General features: G+C 36.7%; 1 protein-coding gene across 2 annotated transcripts; it reads left to right on the top strand.

Moving 5' to 3' along the window:
* Positions 1-4,122: 4,122 nt before the first annotated feature.
* On the top strand, positions 4,123-11,897 carry LOC110366372 (gastrula zinc finger protein XlCGF57.1). Of its 2 annotated transcripts, none has more exons than XM_036142197.1 (3): positions 4,123-4,602; positions 4,793-4,934; positions 9,423-11,897. In XM_036142197.1, the coding sequence occupies exons 2-3, from the start codon at positions 4,820-4,822 to the stop codon at positions 10,580-10,582; spliced, it is 1,275 nt and encodes a 424-aa protein (XP_035998090.1). In that variant the 5' UTR covers positions 4,123-4,602; positions 4,793-4,819; the 3' UTR covers positions 10,583-11,897. The 2 variants fall into 2 exon arrangements, with proteins under 2 accessions (XP_035998090.1, XP_035998089.1); XM_036142196.1 differs by having other exon boundaries at positions 4,711-4,934.
* The last annotated feature ends 3,902 nt before the right edge of the window (positions 11,898-15,799 follow it).

Below are 15,799 nucleotides of genomic sequence, written 5' to 3'. Positions count from 1 at the left end.
TTAAATGATAATAACATGAACCATATTAGGCATTTCCTCTCGGAAGCAGAAGAAAAATAGCTGATCTTATGTTCAGTAGTCAGACAGAGAATAACAGAGTGAGCAGATTCAATTTCCCCTATAACTTGAAAACGATGAAGTGAATTACAATCTCAACTTTTACTGCAGGGTTTCTGGTTGTATTCAGTCTTTTGTTACCAATAAGGGACTCTTCTTTGCTTTTAACACCAACTATCAGATATTTTCTGACTCAAAAATTCCCACATTCTATTATGAGACGAAAAAGAGTAATGGGATCGCTGGCAAAATAAGCTATGCTTGATCTGGAAACTTGATCAGCTCTAACCCTAAAGGTCTGCCCCTAACAGACAAATTAAACCTGAACTGGATTATTTGTCACTTAAGTTAAAAAGACTGTTCAAAGCTGGACTTGATTATTTCACATTGAACAAACACTTTGTTACTAACAATTTTGTAAAAGATCCATTGATTACTTTTTAAATTCATACTCTTAAAAACAAACCTTTCTCCAAGAAAGCTGTTTTATTTCAGACTTTAAAAAAATTGTGCTGGTTACTTTTGGCATTCAGTAAACAACAATTTTCACAAATGTGCATCTAAAGATTTGCATAAACACTTATCAGGGGAAACAAAAGTTGACAACAGTAGCTGTTTCTTTGCCACCCAGGAATATTTGAAATGGGTTGGTTCTATTAGTCATCAATGCTTATGTTGTATTGAATTAGCGTTCTTGTCTAAGCATATTTCCTCACCGCCTGCGCATCTACACAGATTTTTACATCAGTTTTGACTACTTGGTACATTCAAGTCCAATCATGCACTAGATCAGAGGTGTCAAACTAATTTTTATATGGGGCCACTTTGGCATCATGAAGTCATTAAAAGGGCCGCTTGCATGTGTAGAGACGATACTTTTAATTTCATAATTTCATTCCAGTTCACACAGTAGTATACAAAATGGACAATAACATAAAAGTAGCACTCTTAGGCCCAGTTTATACAGTTTATCTGCAAAAAAAGTTGATATTGGGGTGAGTTACACTTACAAGAGGCACAGTTTTAGCCACTTTATACACTATAAAAGGATAAAGGCTTTTTTTTTGGCTCTCGAGGGCCGGATAATTTACCTTGAAGGGCCATATTTGGCCCACGGGCCTTGAGTTAGACACCTGTGCACTAGATGATCTATACTGAAATAACGTAAAAACATTTCATCATCAAATGTCTCCACAGATTTACTCAGCACTTCCTAAAATGATCTCCTTAACTCTTGTCAAACAACTGCCAGATAATATTTACTTTATCAAATGCAAAATCAGACAAAAAAATCTGTTATTTGTAGGGGTGTCCCGATACCACGTACCAGAGTACAAGTACTTCAGTTTAGATACTGGCTGATTCCAAGTACCGATACTGAGCACTTAATAAATGAGTACTTATAGATCACAAATAACTTGACAATATCATGGACCACTGAAAACGACTGACCATCAAGGGTTAACTCGGTTAGAGCTTCGGTTATCTTATCTCCTTGTTTTTCTTTTGAAGGGTCAGCAAACAACCTCTTGGTGTATTGCACCACCACCTGGTATAGAGTGGTATCTAGCCTTTGAGTTGCAGCGTAGCCCAGCCCAAGAGGAAAATTGGTATCGGGTTACTTTTACAAGTACGAGTGTGAGTACTTGACGCTGGTATCGGGCCCGATTCCAGTACCCGTATCGGGACACCACTAGTTATTTCTATGTTGGACACGTTTAAGATGTTGTGATGGAATGTGTGTAATTATCAGAAAATGTCATCACAGTCTCTAAATCTCCCTGAAAGCAACATATAAAACCAGAGATGGCTACTTAGGGGCAACTATTACCCCAATTAAGATAGTTTGTTTTTTATTTTGTCTCTCGGTTGGTATTCCTAGTAAAGTGTTATAGTGTCTCTCTTCTGATTTGCCACTGACATGGATAAGGGACTTAAGAGTAACCGAATAAGACCGAACATTTGTTGTACTGATTTTCTTAAACACATTATATTTTCTTAGTAACTGGGGTTTCAAAATTTGTCGAAATGATAACAAAGAATAAGGGCCTGATCTTCAAGATTCTAAATAAGTAGTGCTAAATTGCGTTGGCAGAACAAAATTAAGGGTACAATAAGTAGGTGTGTTGCGGGTGATCTTCAAAGATAAATAATTAACTTCAAAAGTTGCTCTATACAGTTTTAATGAATGGAGAACTTCTGCTATTTCAACCTTTTCTTTTATCAAAATCAATATAAATTATTATAACATGTATAACGATTTTCCTCCATGGATTTGCTTCCCAGACTTTTTTTTCCCCCTTAGGGAAACAATCCTTTCTGTATATCCTGAAAAAGACATATTGGTCATTTGACTGATTTCTGACTCCTCCAACCAAGTTTCTCTTTTGGTCTGTCACACCGACAATCTGTATTAGCGTGGCCCAGATCTGGCCGTTCCTAATGTTAGTAACATAAAGACCATTTACACTTGTTTGTAAAAGCTGCTAATGTTTCTTTAACGTCACAGATATTTTGAGTCCTTTGAAACGTGATATTGAGATGGCCACGTGGCTGAGATTCAGTTTAGTCACATTTTTGTGACGTTATTTTGTCCAAAAATCTCCTTATAAGCTCACCTATGTGGTTTTAATAGATGCAGTGTAGAAGAGAAACGGAGGATAAATAATGTGAGACTGAAGCTCGGCATCGGCACTCAGATTTTAACTCTTAAAGCAGCTCCACTGTGACACAGCTGACATTCCATTTGAACACGTTTTTTATTTATTTTAAGCCCATACCCTTGTGTAGATAGGATTTTACTCTTTTAAAGCAAGTATTTTATAATGTTGTGACAACTGTGGCTTCAATAACCACCAAAATCATTTAAATAAATGACATATTGGAGAGAAATTCACTCACACATCTAACGCCCTGATATCAGCTTATCTGTTAGACTAGACCGGTGAGAGCTTTTTTGTTTTCATTGATGAAACATGAACAAAATCCTTTCTTTACAGTAATTCAGTGACGTCACATCAGTGAATGGTCCTCCAATGTGTGTCAGGGTGGATTGTGTCAAGACTGATGAACTAATTCTGAAACAAGCGTGCATTCAGAGCGCACACATCCTGTGTGTATTGTTGTCTGAACATAGTCAGATCACTAAGGCTGAATGTTATTGCCTACAGGGTCTTTGAGCTAGACGGCAATTAGAATAAACTGGACACATTCCCTGCAAGTGGAAAGGTGTCAAAAATAAAATATAACAAACTCCAAATGTGAATGAGGGTCTCATTAGTTGTGTTAAAATGCCCTGAATGTTAATTTATTTTAGCAGATTTTCTTTTCATTCATAAGAAATATGGTGAAGTTATTGTTTGTCTATATATTTTTTGTCCTATTGTTTTCGATGCATTAAGAGTAGATTTTGATATCTCTTAATAATAAACTGAAAGATTGATTCCATTATTTGCTTCCATTTTTTTTTCACAATCTCTGGCTAATGTCATAATTTCTAGTTGATCGATAATAAACTACATTCATGAGAAATGTAAAAAAAAAAAAAAAAAATCTGTTTCAATTTGTATTCTCAATCATTAAATGTGTAGAATTTATGCCTTCAGTAATTTGGAAATTTAATTGGGTAATTTGCATATTATAAATTACTCCATTCTACACAACCATTTTTCATTTGGTCTTGTTTAAACCCAAACTTGTCAACCAGGGGTATTTTCAGAAATAAGCAGCTGGTTTTGGAGCTATGAATTTAGTTACTTTGTTTCCATGAATTACTAAGCAATGGGATTTCCACTGAAAACTAATGTTGAGCCTTACTCAATTCTGTTTGCTCTGTTTATGATTTGGGTCTGTCTGTCCTGCAAAGTGTTGTAATAATAATAATAATAATAATAATAATAATAATAATAATAATAATAATAATAATAATAATAATAATAATAATAATGTGGGATAACTAGAAATATCTAGTTAAAAAAATTGGCTTATTAGCGTCGTTGTTGTCTTATTCTGAAATCCTAATGGTTACAAGAGGAAGTGTTTCTTTCAGATTAGAGCTTTACTTGTCATTCATTGGCCAAAGATGAGGAAGTGACCGGATGTAGCAATGTTAGCTTGGCTGGCTATGTCCTCGCAGAAAAACGTCCCAAAGTTTGTGATTAACAAGTGTTTAAATTATGTGTCAGGCTCTCTCCTCCACAGTTCTGGTGACTGTGTCGCTGCTACGTGTTTATTTGGAAGCGCTGTGATGATTAGTAGCGGAGGTTTGTAGCACAGGATGTAGCTAGCCTTCATTAGCAAAGTAAATGGACTGTTAGCCTCCGTGGAGCTAACGCTGCGAGCAGCAGAGACATAATCAGCGTTTCCGACTTTTAAACTGTTGAAGGGTCATGGTTTAGGGTTAAAAAAAGAAAGCAGAATTGGCATTTGTGGTACTGAGCGGGGACAGACGCCATCCTCTGTGGACTCCTCCTCTAACCGTGTTGTCCAGCTGAGGACCGAGAGACTGGGGACAGTTCCAGAGAGGACACAGAGCTGCTGACCAAGGTACCAGACTCTCTGCTCTGCAGCATCACTTCAGCTCTGCTGCTGTTTACATGCCTTGTTAATACTCTTGATTTGATAGATCAGATGCTGATTTGTGTCTGATTCCAGTTTCAGGAGGCAGGGAAACTGAAGTTACATGTTATATGACTGAACCCTTGATCTACTGGAACATGTGAATGTTGCAAACCAGGATTGTGAAATCCCAGCTGGATCCAGGATGTCTGAGATGATGAAGGTTGAAGCAGAGGACCCTGGAGGACTCAGTTCAGTGTCCTCCATACCTGCAGGATCTGCATCAGAACTGGAGCAGAAACACGACAACAAAGATCTCAGTAAGTGACATCAGTTAATTTAGGGCTGGTGGCCAGTGGAACCTTTATTCTAATTTCTATTAACAAATGTATTTTCAATAGGAAGAAGATTTATTATGAAGAGCTTTGGTGAAACCAGATTTGCTGTTTTTATTATTCAGAAATGCTCTAATTAGATTATTTAATAAAATTGTAAATAGTAATAGTAATAGTAGTAATATCGTCTTTATTGTCATTGAAACATACATTACAACGAAATTTGTTCTCTGCTTTTAACCCTTCACCCTTGGGGAGCAGTGGGCCGCCATGTGCGGCGCCCGGGAAGCAATCTGGGGCTAAGGGTCTTGCTCAGGGACCCAGAGTGCAGGCGCTGGGGATCTAACCGGGTACTTGCATCCTTCTCTGAGTGCAAGCGCACTGCTCTAACCATTAGGCCAGGGGCTTGCAACCTTTACCATCTAAAGAGCCATTTTGCCTATAGTCCACTTGAATTAAAGCCGCAAATGTTGCCTTGTCTTTTGACAAAAGACAAGTTATAATTTTTGATAAAGATCTACTGTAGGAAAATGTTATCATTAAAGAAACGCCCTTTTATGTCTATGTTGGTTTAAAAAAAAGAGGATGGATGGGATGTTGATATTTGTGAATAATGATGTAAAAAAAAAAAAAATCAAACTTTTGATTTAAAATTAAATATTACTGGCACTTTTAGCATCATTGTGTTGTGAAAATTAAAAGCAATTAGAAAAAACTGCTGAAACCTGCATTTATTATCATTCTTATATTTAAATACCATAATAAATATTTTATTTGTAGCCAAAGTTATTAAGAGCCACTGTGGAAGGTCCAAAGAGCCACTTGCGGCTACAGAGCCACAGGTTGCAGACCCCTGCACTAGGCCAACACTCGCCAAATGTGTCATTTGAAACATTTTCATCTTCTTAGATAGAAATGCAGGCGCCAGCCTTCCTGCTAGTTCTGTTTATGAAAGGCTCTAAATTAGTTCAGCTGTAAACATCTTCATAGCTGCTGTTACTGAACCTTTAAAGAAGCCTCGTTCATGAAAAGGTTGTGGTAAAAGTGAGTGTTTTGAGTAGCTGATATTTTGCCAGCTGTTTGCTCAGTCCATGTCTCAATACTCCCTGAAAGTTTGTTCAGAGGATTTTTATTGTCATATTTGCGAACATTTAAAATGGAGATGCACCGATCCGATACCTGGAACTGATATTGACTAGTTAGCTGGATCGGATATAGGATGAATGAAGCCGATCCAGCATCCCAATTCATTGGCCTCCAGTAATAATGTAAAGAAATTTGGTCTAATTTGACAAGATGGGCAATCAAGCTATGTGGGATAAATCAGACTGAGTTTAAAGCCACATGCAACCTGAGTCTTTTACAGGCCTTCAGGATACTGCCTCTCACAGCAGGGGGGCTCACTGTATAAAAACGTGCTGCAACAAATACAATTGCTCTCTTTTGCCCGCTGCTAAGTTGGAGCAGCATCGGGCAGGACACTCCCATCTTCCTCTGTGGAGCAGAGGATCCGACTGGAGATGAGAGAACCGCACGCTGGATGTAAGCTAAGTCTGCAGCCTATCTTCTGCGTAACCAGACTCAGAGTAAAGGATCCATCTGTACCAAAACCAGCCTTGTGATTTTTCTCAGCTGTTGCAGGAAAGCTGAGTATGCCGCAGCCTCTATAGAGAACAAACACAGCCACATTAGGGAAGGCTGTGTAGAGGTTCCCGACACTGGTAAAGTCGTGCAGAAAGCCCATGCTGCGACACCAAACGTCCTCGATCTGTTCAAACAACCCTGTTCCGATGTGTAAAAATTCAGTTTTAACTCACTAACTGAACGATAACGTAACAACCTTCTTCTTTTACTCTGCTAACGAAAATAAGAAATCTGTATTTGCACGTGTGGATGGTTGGAAATGAGACGGAGCGGACTGGATTCACTCTCCCTGCTGCATGCATTCTGCCAACATGGGGGATACAGATTCTGGGGGGGATAAAGGCTGCTTCACACGGCAGGATTTTAGCCCGATTTTCTCCCAATCTCCCCGTTCCAAGAGGCACTGATTATCGACGTGTCTTTTGAAATAATCTTAAGAGAATATCCTGCCGTGTGTGGTCTAAACAGGGAAAGTTTAGAATGGTTTACCTAATGTGTTTTCACTGTGTTTTTAAAGCTCAACCGAGTTATAGGATAGCTTCTACTAGTGTTCTTGAAACTAAGCTTTGCTGATGTGGTTCGATTGTGTTTTTATGGTTATAACAAACTTTATTCCCATAAGGGTTCTATACATTGATAGGATACTAATGTTTGTTTTCCGGTCCGCTCATTACGACCTAATAGAACTTAAGGTCTTTTTAAATTAGCGCCGAATGTCCGCTAGCATAGTGCTATTAGCTTCCCGGATAACATTAATGCTACCACTCATTTTAAACATAATCCAGGATTGATTTCCTTTCACCCCGCCATTGTTCTACAGTGCTAGGAGTGTTATTACAGCATTAATATGGAAAGTTAATGTCGATTTAATGATACTTGTGTAACGTTAGGATTAAATTCAAGCTAATGTCAACATTGCCCACAGGATGTGACCCGACACGTCACTTCTGGTTGATGTTATTATTTTGGTTTTTTAACCCTAAATGATCAATTTGAGCCTTAATTATTTCCCGGATAAATAATTGCATTAATAAAATCAAGTATCCTAAAGGAACTGATTTTACTTAGCAAATCATTGTTTAAAATGTTATTTCCTCAAATAATGTTTTATGTGACTCAGATTTGCCTTGTGAATAGGTTGAAACACATACCAAATATTGTTCTAAATTAGTTAAGATAATTTGATCTTATTCCACATCCTTTAAGATGAACTTTAGTTTTCTAACTTAGATCTGCAGTGAACCAGAATTCACTGAATCGCTCTGATGGTTTTCAACCATTTTATTTGTCTTTTGTTTCTTTTGTGTGTACATAGTTCCTTAGCTTCTTTTTATCTTAAGCGTCACTAGCTTAGTGGAGAGGATTTGTTGATTGAAATATATGTTTAATTCAGATAAACAGCATTCTTTAGTGATGTTCATTTTATTTCTGTTAATAAATTCCTTGAACTTGAAGAGAAGTTGCCACTAATTTCTTCCATATGTGTGCAGAGTATGCTATTAAAAGAATGGCAGTGCTCGAATCATTCCTTTCAACTATTATCCTGATATCAGCTGTTTGGACTGATATTCACTGTACAATACCTAACAGACTGAGAGTTATTTATTACACATTAAATAACTTAAAACAGTAATAATAGCACAACAATATCTTAATCAGATTTATATGGCACCCTTCCCTCACCTGTGTCTTGTTGCCAAACTAGAAGTATGGTGTCCCAGGTTGATGTTGAAAATGTGGTCCATAAATTTCTTTGCTTCAAGACTGGATTGTTTAAATTATTTCATTAAGAAGCCTAAAACATATTGTAGAAAGTCTTCAACTTATCCAAAAACATTACACATTGGGTTCTGATGAGAATTCAAAGCAGATATTATATTTCTCAAACTGTACCATATTCATTGACTACCTGTTCCAATCAAAATATAGTTAGAAATTCCCCTTTTTTGTCTTTGTCTTGGTTCTCTTGGAGTTTGTAGCGGCCTTTCGGCTGTTGAGGGACTGCTTTTCTTTACTCTGCTACTTTCACCTACTACTCTCCTTTTCTGCATTATTTGCTGTTTTTACTGCCATTCATTTTATGTTCATGCTGCATTTCACCCTCTTTTGAAGCTCTACCCACCCTGGCATATTTTTTCTGGCTGTGTCCTCTTCCCTATTCATGAAAAGCCTTCCTTTTCTTCGTTTAGTCCTGTCTCTCCTTGAAAAAGCCATTGAAGGAGCTTCTGTTGTCACCGTATCTACTAATTTTCATCCGATAGATTGTCCTGCAACTACAGTACCTGTATTTGTATCTGCTTCTCTGCTAGACAAAGTCACTAATACATCTACTGCTTCTGTTAACTATGTGATTTAAAGTAGATACTAACAGTATCTCTAGTATTATTATTATTAGTAGTATTATATCCCTGTCCTCTCAGATGCATTCTGAGGTAGGTTCTCCTTGATCTTTGTTCCCGTTAAAACAAACAAACCTCCCACTGTCTCAACATGCCTATTGAAGAGGAGAGATTGCTGCTAAATCAGTGACTTTTTGCCACAAGATTTTTTTATTTTTTTTTATTAACTGAGAGTGAATCCATTGGATAATGACTAGGATTAAAATCAAAATCCATGTAGTTTAATGACTTTTTATATGATTGGATTGTAATAGATTGATTTCATTATATAACTGTATATGAAGTGGACTCTTTTAAATTATTGTTGTAAATCAAGACATATGTCGTAAATTATTACTATGGAAATAAATTAGAAAAGAGATTTCTTTGTGTGTGTAAATTATCTTTTGAGAAGCATTTATTAATGTCCATGTGTTTTTTTTGTTTCTAGTCCATCAGATGTTTGTGATGAAAGAAGAGGCCCACATAAAGGAGGAAGAGGAAGAACTATGGATCAATATGGAGGAAGAGCAGGTTACTCTGAAGACTGAAGAGGAAGAGAAAGTTCAGTTATTAGAGCTTCATCAAATCAAATTTGAAGACAAAACGAAAACAGAACATGGAGGGGAGGACTGTGGAGGACCAGAATCAGGCAGAAAAGCAGATCTGCGAGGTTCTTCACAACAAAGGAAGGTGATAGGGAACAAAAGAGCTAAAATATCTAAACTGTGTTCCAAACGCACCTCTCAAGTTAGTGTCCACACTGGACAGAAACCATATGGTTGCAATATTTGTGGCAAAAGATTCAGACATAAGACTTATGTTAAAATACACATGATGATTCACACGGGGATAAGAGAACATAGCTGCGGGTTTTGTGGTAAAGGCTTTAAAGAAAAACGTTGTCTTCAGACACATATAAGACTCCACACTGGAGAGAAACCATTTGCCTGTGATGATTGTGGGAGAAGGTTTCATGCGAAGACAAGTCTGAAAAGTCACCTGGAGGTCCATTCAGGAGAAAATCCCTTTTCCTGTGATATTTGTGGTACAAGATTTAAAAGGAATGAGAATCTTAAAAAGCACATGAGGATCCACACTGCAGAAAGGCCTTTTGTTTGTAGTCTTTGTAGTAAAGGATTTTCGCAACAAATTCATCTAAAGAGTCACATGAGTGTTCACACAGGAGAGAAACCATTCATGTGTAGGATTTGCAATAAAGAATTCTCCCGACAAGGAAATCTAAAGAGGCACATGTGTGTTCACACAGGAGAGAAACAGTTTATTTGTGGTTTTTGCAATAAAGGGTTTTCAAAGCAACTTTATCTCAAAAATCACATGGAGGTTCACACTGCACCATTTAGCTGCAGTGTTTGCGGTAAATGTTTTGTGGAGGAAATGCAGTTAAAACAACACATGAGACTCCACACAGAGGAGCGGCCGTTTGGTTGTGATATCTGTAAAATCAGATTTAACAAAAAATACAATCTTAATAGTCACATGAGACTCCATTTAGGAGAGAAACCATTTGTATGTAGGGTGTGCAGTAAAGCATTTTCACGACATGGAGATCTGAAGAAACATATGTGTGTTCATGAGAGCTACAGCTAAAGGTCTTTTTCTGAGTCTGTGATTATTATACAGGTCTTGCTTCATTTCTATGGGTGTTTTCACACCTGCCATGTTTAGTCCACCTTAAAGAGTTTTCCCCCCCTTGGTCCGGACCTTTTGTGCAGGTGTGAATATACTCAATCACCCTGGTCCAGACTGGCAACCAGTTTTTGAGGTAGTCTCGGTCCACCAAAAAAACCGGTGCGGTTCACTTCTGCTGTAATTATGAAACGGCCTCGATGTGACAAATAGAAATCATGTGCCTCTTTGAAAATAACAGGTCACCATAGCAGTGAACATAGTATCTGTTGCTTAGCAACACTGCTGCAAGCCAGCTGTGTACTTAATTCGGCTTGCAGGACTTCCAGAATATTGTTCTGAACTGTGTCCTTTAGTTTTCTGAAAAGTTTTTTAAATAATAATAGTTTGTTTCCATTTCCGGCTCTGTACTATGTCCCACCCTAGTTTCTGTCCAGTAGGAGCAACAATCGCCACACATGGCTTTATTACAAGTTATAACTCACTTGTAAAACGTACCATGTGAAAGCAAACAGCAACAAATGAAAAAAATAAAAAGTCTGTTTTTGGTCCGGATCAAACAAGCAGATCAAAGAATCAAAAGGTGTGAATACACCCTAAGCTGTCTTACCTCCTTTTCTCAATTTTGTACAACTGTGAATTTCTCTCTGATAAAGCTACATTATCATATAAATTCCTGCACTAAACTAAATTTGATTACACTTTCTATTTTAAATGTATAAACTCGGATCACGCTGCCGTGATTGAATCACATGACATACCGCAAAAAAAGTGGATCACTGGTGCGCTCAATTATATTAAAAGGCAGCAATTATGCCCTTTGTAAATTTTGCTGCATTTCTCCTGTTTGTCTCCATCCTAATGACTCTTCTCTGAAAAATACATTATTAGAAGACATGTTCCAACGTAGAAGGATTAAAAAGCACTGTGGTCTCAGTTGTTGTGTACACAGGAAAAACAGAAGCTGTCTCTATGGGGAACCTCTGGCACATGCCTAGTAGAAATTAATGCCCACAGCATGTTGGATGCCGACCAGTTTAAAAACCACAGAAGTGGTTTTATCGCGCAAAGTCATCTAAAGCAACAGTTAAACCTCGTAGTCTATCCTTAAAAACACTTCAGTCTCCGCCATTCTGGCTGTATTTAGTGTTGGCGCCTTTTTAAGGGGAATGTTGGTGCGCATGTTGTTGAGTTTCAAAGAGCATACCGCCCACTAGTGGCTTGGCGAGGAAATAAAAAAAATGTTTTTAGGGTTTCTACTTCTGTGCTGTGCAGTGAGATTGTAACTAAAATGTTGTGATGTAGATTTATTAACAGAAACAGGAGAACAATCAATTTTTTTATGGGTCATTGTCATGTGCACCAGGCCTTAGAATCTCTGTTTCTGATGTTGCGTACCCCATTAAACCAGAGACATGATTTAAAAGTTAAATAAGATGAGATAGACTGGTTTTGTTTAGTGTTGCACCGATGCCATTTTTTGGCCCTGATACCTGGCTGTGCAGTATTGGCCGATACCGATACCATCTGTTTAAAATTGATGTGTGTGTATATATATATATATATAAAGAACTGCATACTACTTAGGGTAGTAGAACTTTTTATTGCCTACCTGGAATGGGTGACAACAGTTGAATAAACTTTTGGCTCTCAAAGGCCAAAATAGTGCAACATTCGTGAAATTATACCATGTATAATAGTAGCGCAACAGTAAGACAGTAAAATTACATTAATCATTGAATAATCTCTTTTAAACCCTGAGTTTTGGCTCTCGAATGCCAAAATAGTGCAACTTTCATGAACTTATATAACATGTATAATACTAGTCGAGAGAGAGAACGCTGCATTCAAGTGACATACAAACATCAAAATGGTATCAGTGCCCTATTTGTTGGTACTCGCCGATACCGATACCACCATTTTAGTGCTGGATCGGGGCCCCGTCCGATACTGGTATCGGTGCAACACTAGTTTTGTTGTTGGTTTTTTTCCCCCCTAATTTTTGTTCCCCCTAAAATATCCGTTAGCCATGTCGGGTTTTACTACTTTGTGTGTTGAATATACACAGATGAAAGACTTTCATAGTAATTTCAAAGAGATTGATACTTTTTGTTTTGTAAATGTTATGTTAGTTTGTATTTAAGAACAAAAAATTTAAATAAAAACTGCTGCAAATATACAGGTTTTTGTGGGAAATATTTTTATATATTTATGTTTTACTGTATTTTACCTTTTCATTTTTGTATTTGCAGTGTATGTGCACCTTTTCACATGTCAAAAGAGTTTATTAGGCTTGTTTGATGTTTTTGTTATAATAAATATTGTTTTTTACAGTTCACCTTTGATGATTTTGTGGTCGTTTTTTTTAAGCCCAAATTGCTAAAGAAAGTAGATTAAAGCAGGTAAAAAAAATGTTCAGATTATACAGGTGAAGTTGTTTTGAAGATAAAATACCAAACATCGATATGGTACATAATTTTTTTGATGTTGCATATAGAGACAAAAATCAACAGTAATGGGGGGAGGAACATGACCCAAATAGGCTCAAATCATTATTGGTAAATGAGCTTTACTTTATAATCTCAAGTCAAATCAATCCTGATGTGGATCATTGTTAGCTCAATGTATTTTCTGAGGAATAGTTTGTGACTTTAAATAATTTCATTCTTTTTCTGAAAACACAAAGAGGATGAGTTTAGATGCTTTTCACCAATGTACTGGATATATTGAGATGAGCATGAAAGCTGTGAAAAGCCTGGTCAGAACTAAACTGGATTTCCAAATAATTCAGTCCAAGTTTGATCTGTTTAGGTAATTAAAATGTTAAACCGGAGCTGTTCCTTAAAAGAAATGCAGTAATCCTTTACCTTATTGCCCAATGAGATCCCTTGAACCCGATACCAACAAGGTATCGTAGGTAAGAAAACTAACATAATCTACTTCATAAAAATTCATTTAGACCTTGCATTATATACATTAAGTATGAAGTTAACAGACTGATCTCAGTCTAACGGTAAGAGAACTCTGCGGTCCGTTTGGACATAATTGACTTTGACACGTCCACACTAATGGTACAATAGATGCACATCTGTTAAAGAACATCTGCTTTCTCACCTTTAACTCGATGTACTGACTTTATTCATTTATTTTATTTATTTTTGGGTTTTTTTTCTACATGGTGAATTAAGGTCAAATAACTGCTGCATACCAGACCAGGAGGACAAAAACTAGCTATAGTGATTGTGATCAGTTTAGTTTTTCAGGAGGAGATGCTGTTAAAAGTACCGTATTTTTCGGACCATAAGGCGCACCAGATTATAAGGCTCACTGTGAATGAACAAGTCTGTGTGTCTTTGTCCACACATAAGGTGCACAGGATTATAAGGCGCTTTAAACATTCTTCCCTAGTCTGTAATATCACTCCGCACTGCAAAAAGGGTACTAAAAGTAGGTATTTTCCTAGTATATTTTTCCTTGATTAGAGCAGGTAACTCATACTGTTTGCCAATGGAGTAAGATTTTTGCACTTAACAATTCATGTCCATTTTATTTCAAGTGCAGGAGATCTAATTATCTTATTCGGTGGTAAAGTTCTCATTCCACTGGCAAATAGTCTTAATCTGAACATATTTTTGAGCGCATTGTACTACAGGTACCTTCACATACCTTGAATCATCTGTGGCCTTTGGCCTTATTCTAGTTTCTAACCTTGCATAACCTTGAGTTCTGTCCTTTCTTTATGACGATTAAAGAAATTCTGATCCATTCACTCATAGATGTTTTTTGACAACTTTCTTTTCACCCTGTGACCACTGAGAAGTAAAAAAAAAAAAAAAGGTGTGGTATGAAGATATTAGGTGATGTACTCCAAATCATATCTGACTTCTGAGCACAAACTGAATGTGTAAATATGCTGTTACACTTGGTCACTTCCAGGTGTTGTATGGAGAACGTCAAAAAGCTACCTTCAAAATAAAAGCCCAGATATTTCAAAGACAAAGCTGAATCAAAGGTATTAATTTCATTGACTGTTTCATGAAGGATCAAAATATTTATGTTGACGGGTTGGTGATTTGTCATGACTGATGGCAACGGAGCATCTCACCGCTTATTCTCTGTCATCACATAGTTTATCTTTACATTTACTTAAACATGAGTACATTTTCCAAATTAAATTCCGTTTGTTTTAAAATACACAGATTATTTTCTACAAACTCACTAGTTTATATATTTCATGTTTTATTGTCTCTAAAAGCATATTAAATTCTCCCCAGAGCACAAAAAGTCCAATAAAAATAATGCCATTACACGGACACCTGGTAGTCCCCAGAGAAAATATTAAGACATTTATCAAATCTTCAGACTGTTTTTACGAAAGGGGACATATCATTCTTTTCTGTTCTTTTCACCTTTTATTCACATTCACAGTTTTATCCATTCAGCTGTGGTCGGTATAAAATAAAACTGCAATGCTTTGGTCTGAATACATGTAGCTGCAGCAGGCCTCTTCATTGTCTGGTTTTCAAATCCCTTCTCTTCTTCCTGGCTTTTGACAACTTATTATATTACCTTTTTATTTATTTATTACTTTTTTTCTGTCTCTACTGAACCTTTTTCTAACTGATTGTATCATTGTTTTACAGTGTCAGTTTTGTGTGGGTATATAAAGTATTCTATAAATAAAGCTGGTATGGGAAGTCTGGATATTCTTATTTGTGTACCTGGCAAAAGTCCTATACTTTAAATTTTACTTCACTATTTTAAGGCTTTATGAATTCCCTGTAAAGGAATTCATAAGTATGGGGAAGTATGGGGATATTTAGGCATCAATATTCTCATTTATGGTTCCAGAACCATCCTGTTTAATATATTAATAATGACAAACTTAAGACATGTAATTACATACAAAAGCCTCTCAAAAATCTATCATAAATTATTCTGACTTCTTTCTATACAGAATCACAAGATTCAATGACTGTGGGAAAAATTAGAAGACACTGCCCACTGCTGGACAAACTCTGTCATTGTAAGAACAGTTTCTCCTTAACGGATCATGTAGGAAATTCTATTTATTTATTTTTTTAAATTAAAGGCACGTTTGATAGGCTATATAAAAAACAAATAGGTCCAATCCTGTTACCCTGTCCAGTTTAATTCCAGTTATCATATAATGTATTG

The sequence above is a fragment of the Fundulus heteroclitus genome, chromosome 10, assembly GCF_011125445.2.
Source record: "Fundulus heteroclitus isolate FHET01 chromosome 10, MU-UCD_Fhet_4.1, whole genome shotgun sequence".
Classification (NCBI taxonomy): Eukaryota; Metazoa; Chordata; class Actinopteri; order Cyprinodontiformes; family Fundulidae; genus Fundulus; species Fundulus heteroclitus.
This window is presented reverse-complemented; position numbering and strand designations above follow the sequence as displayed.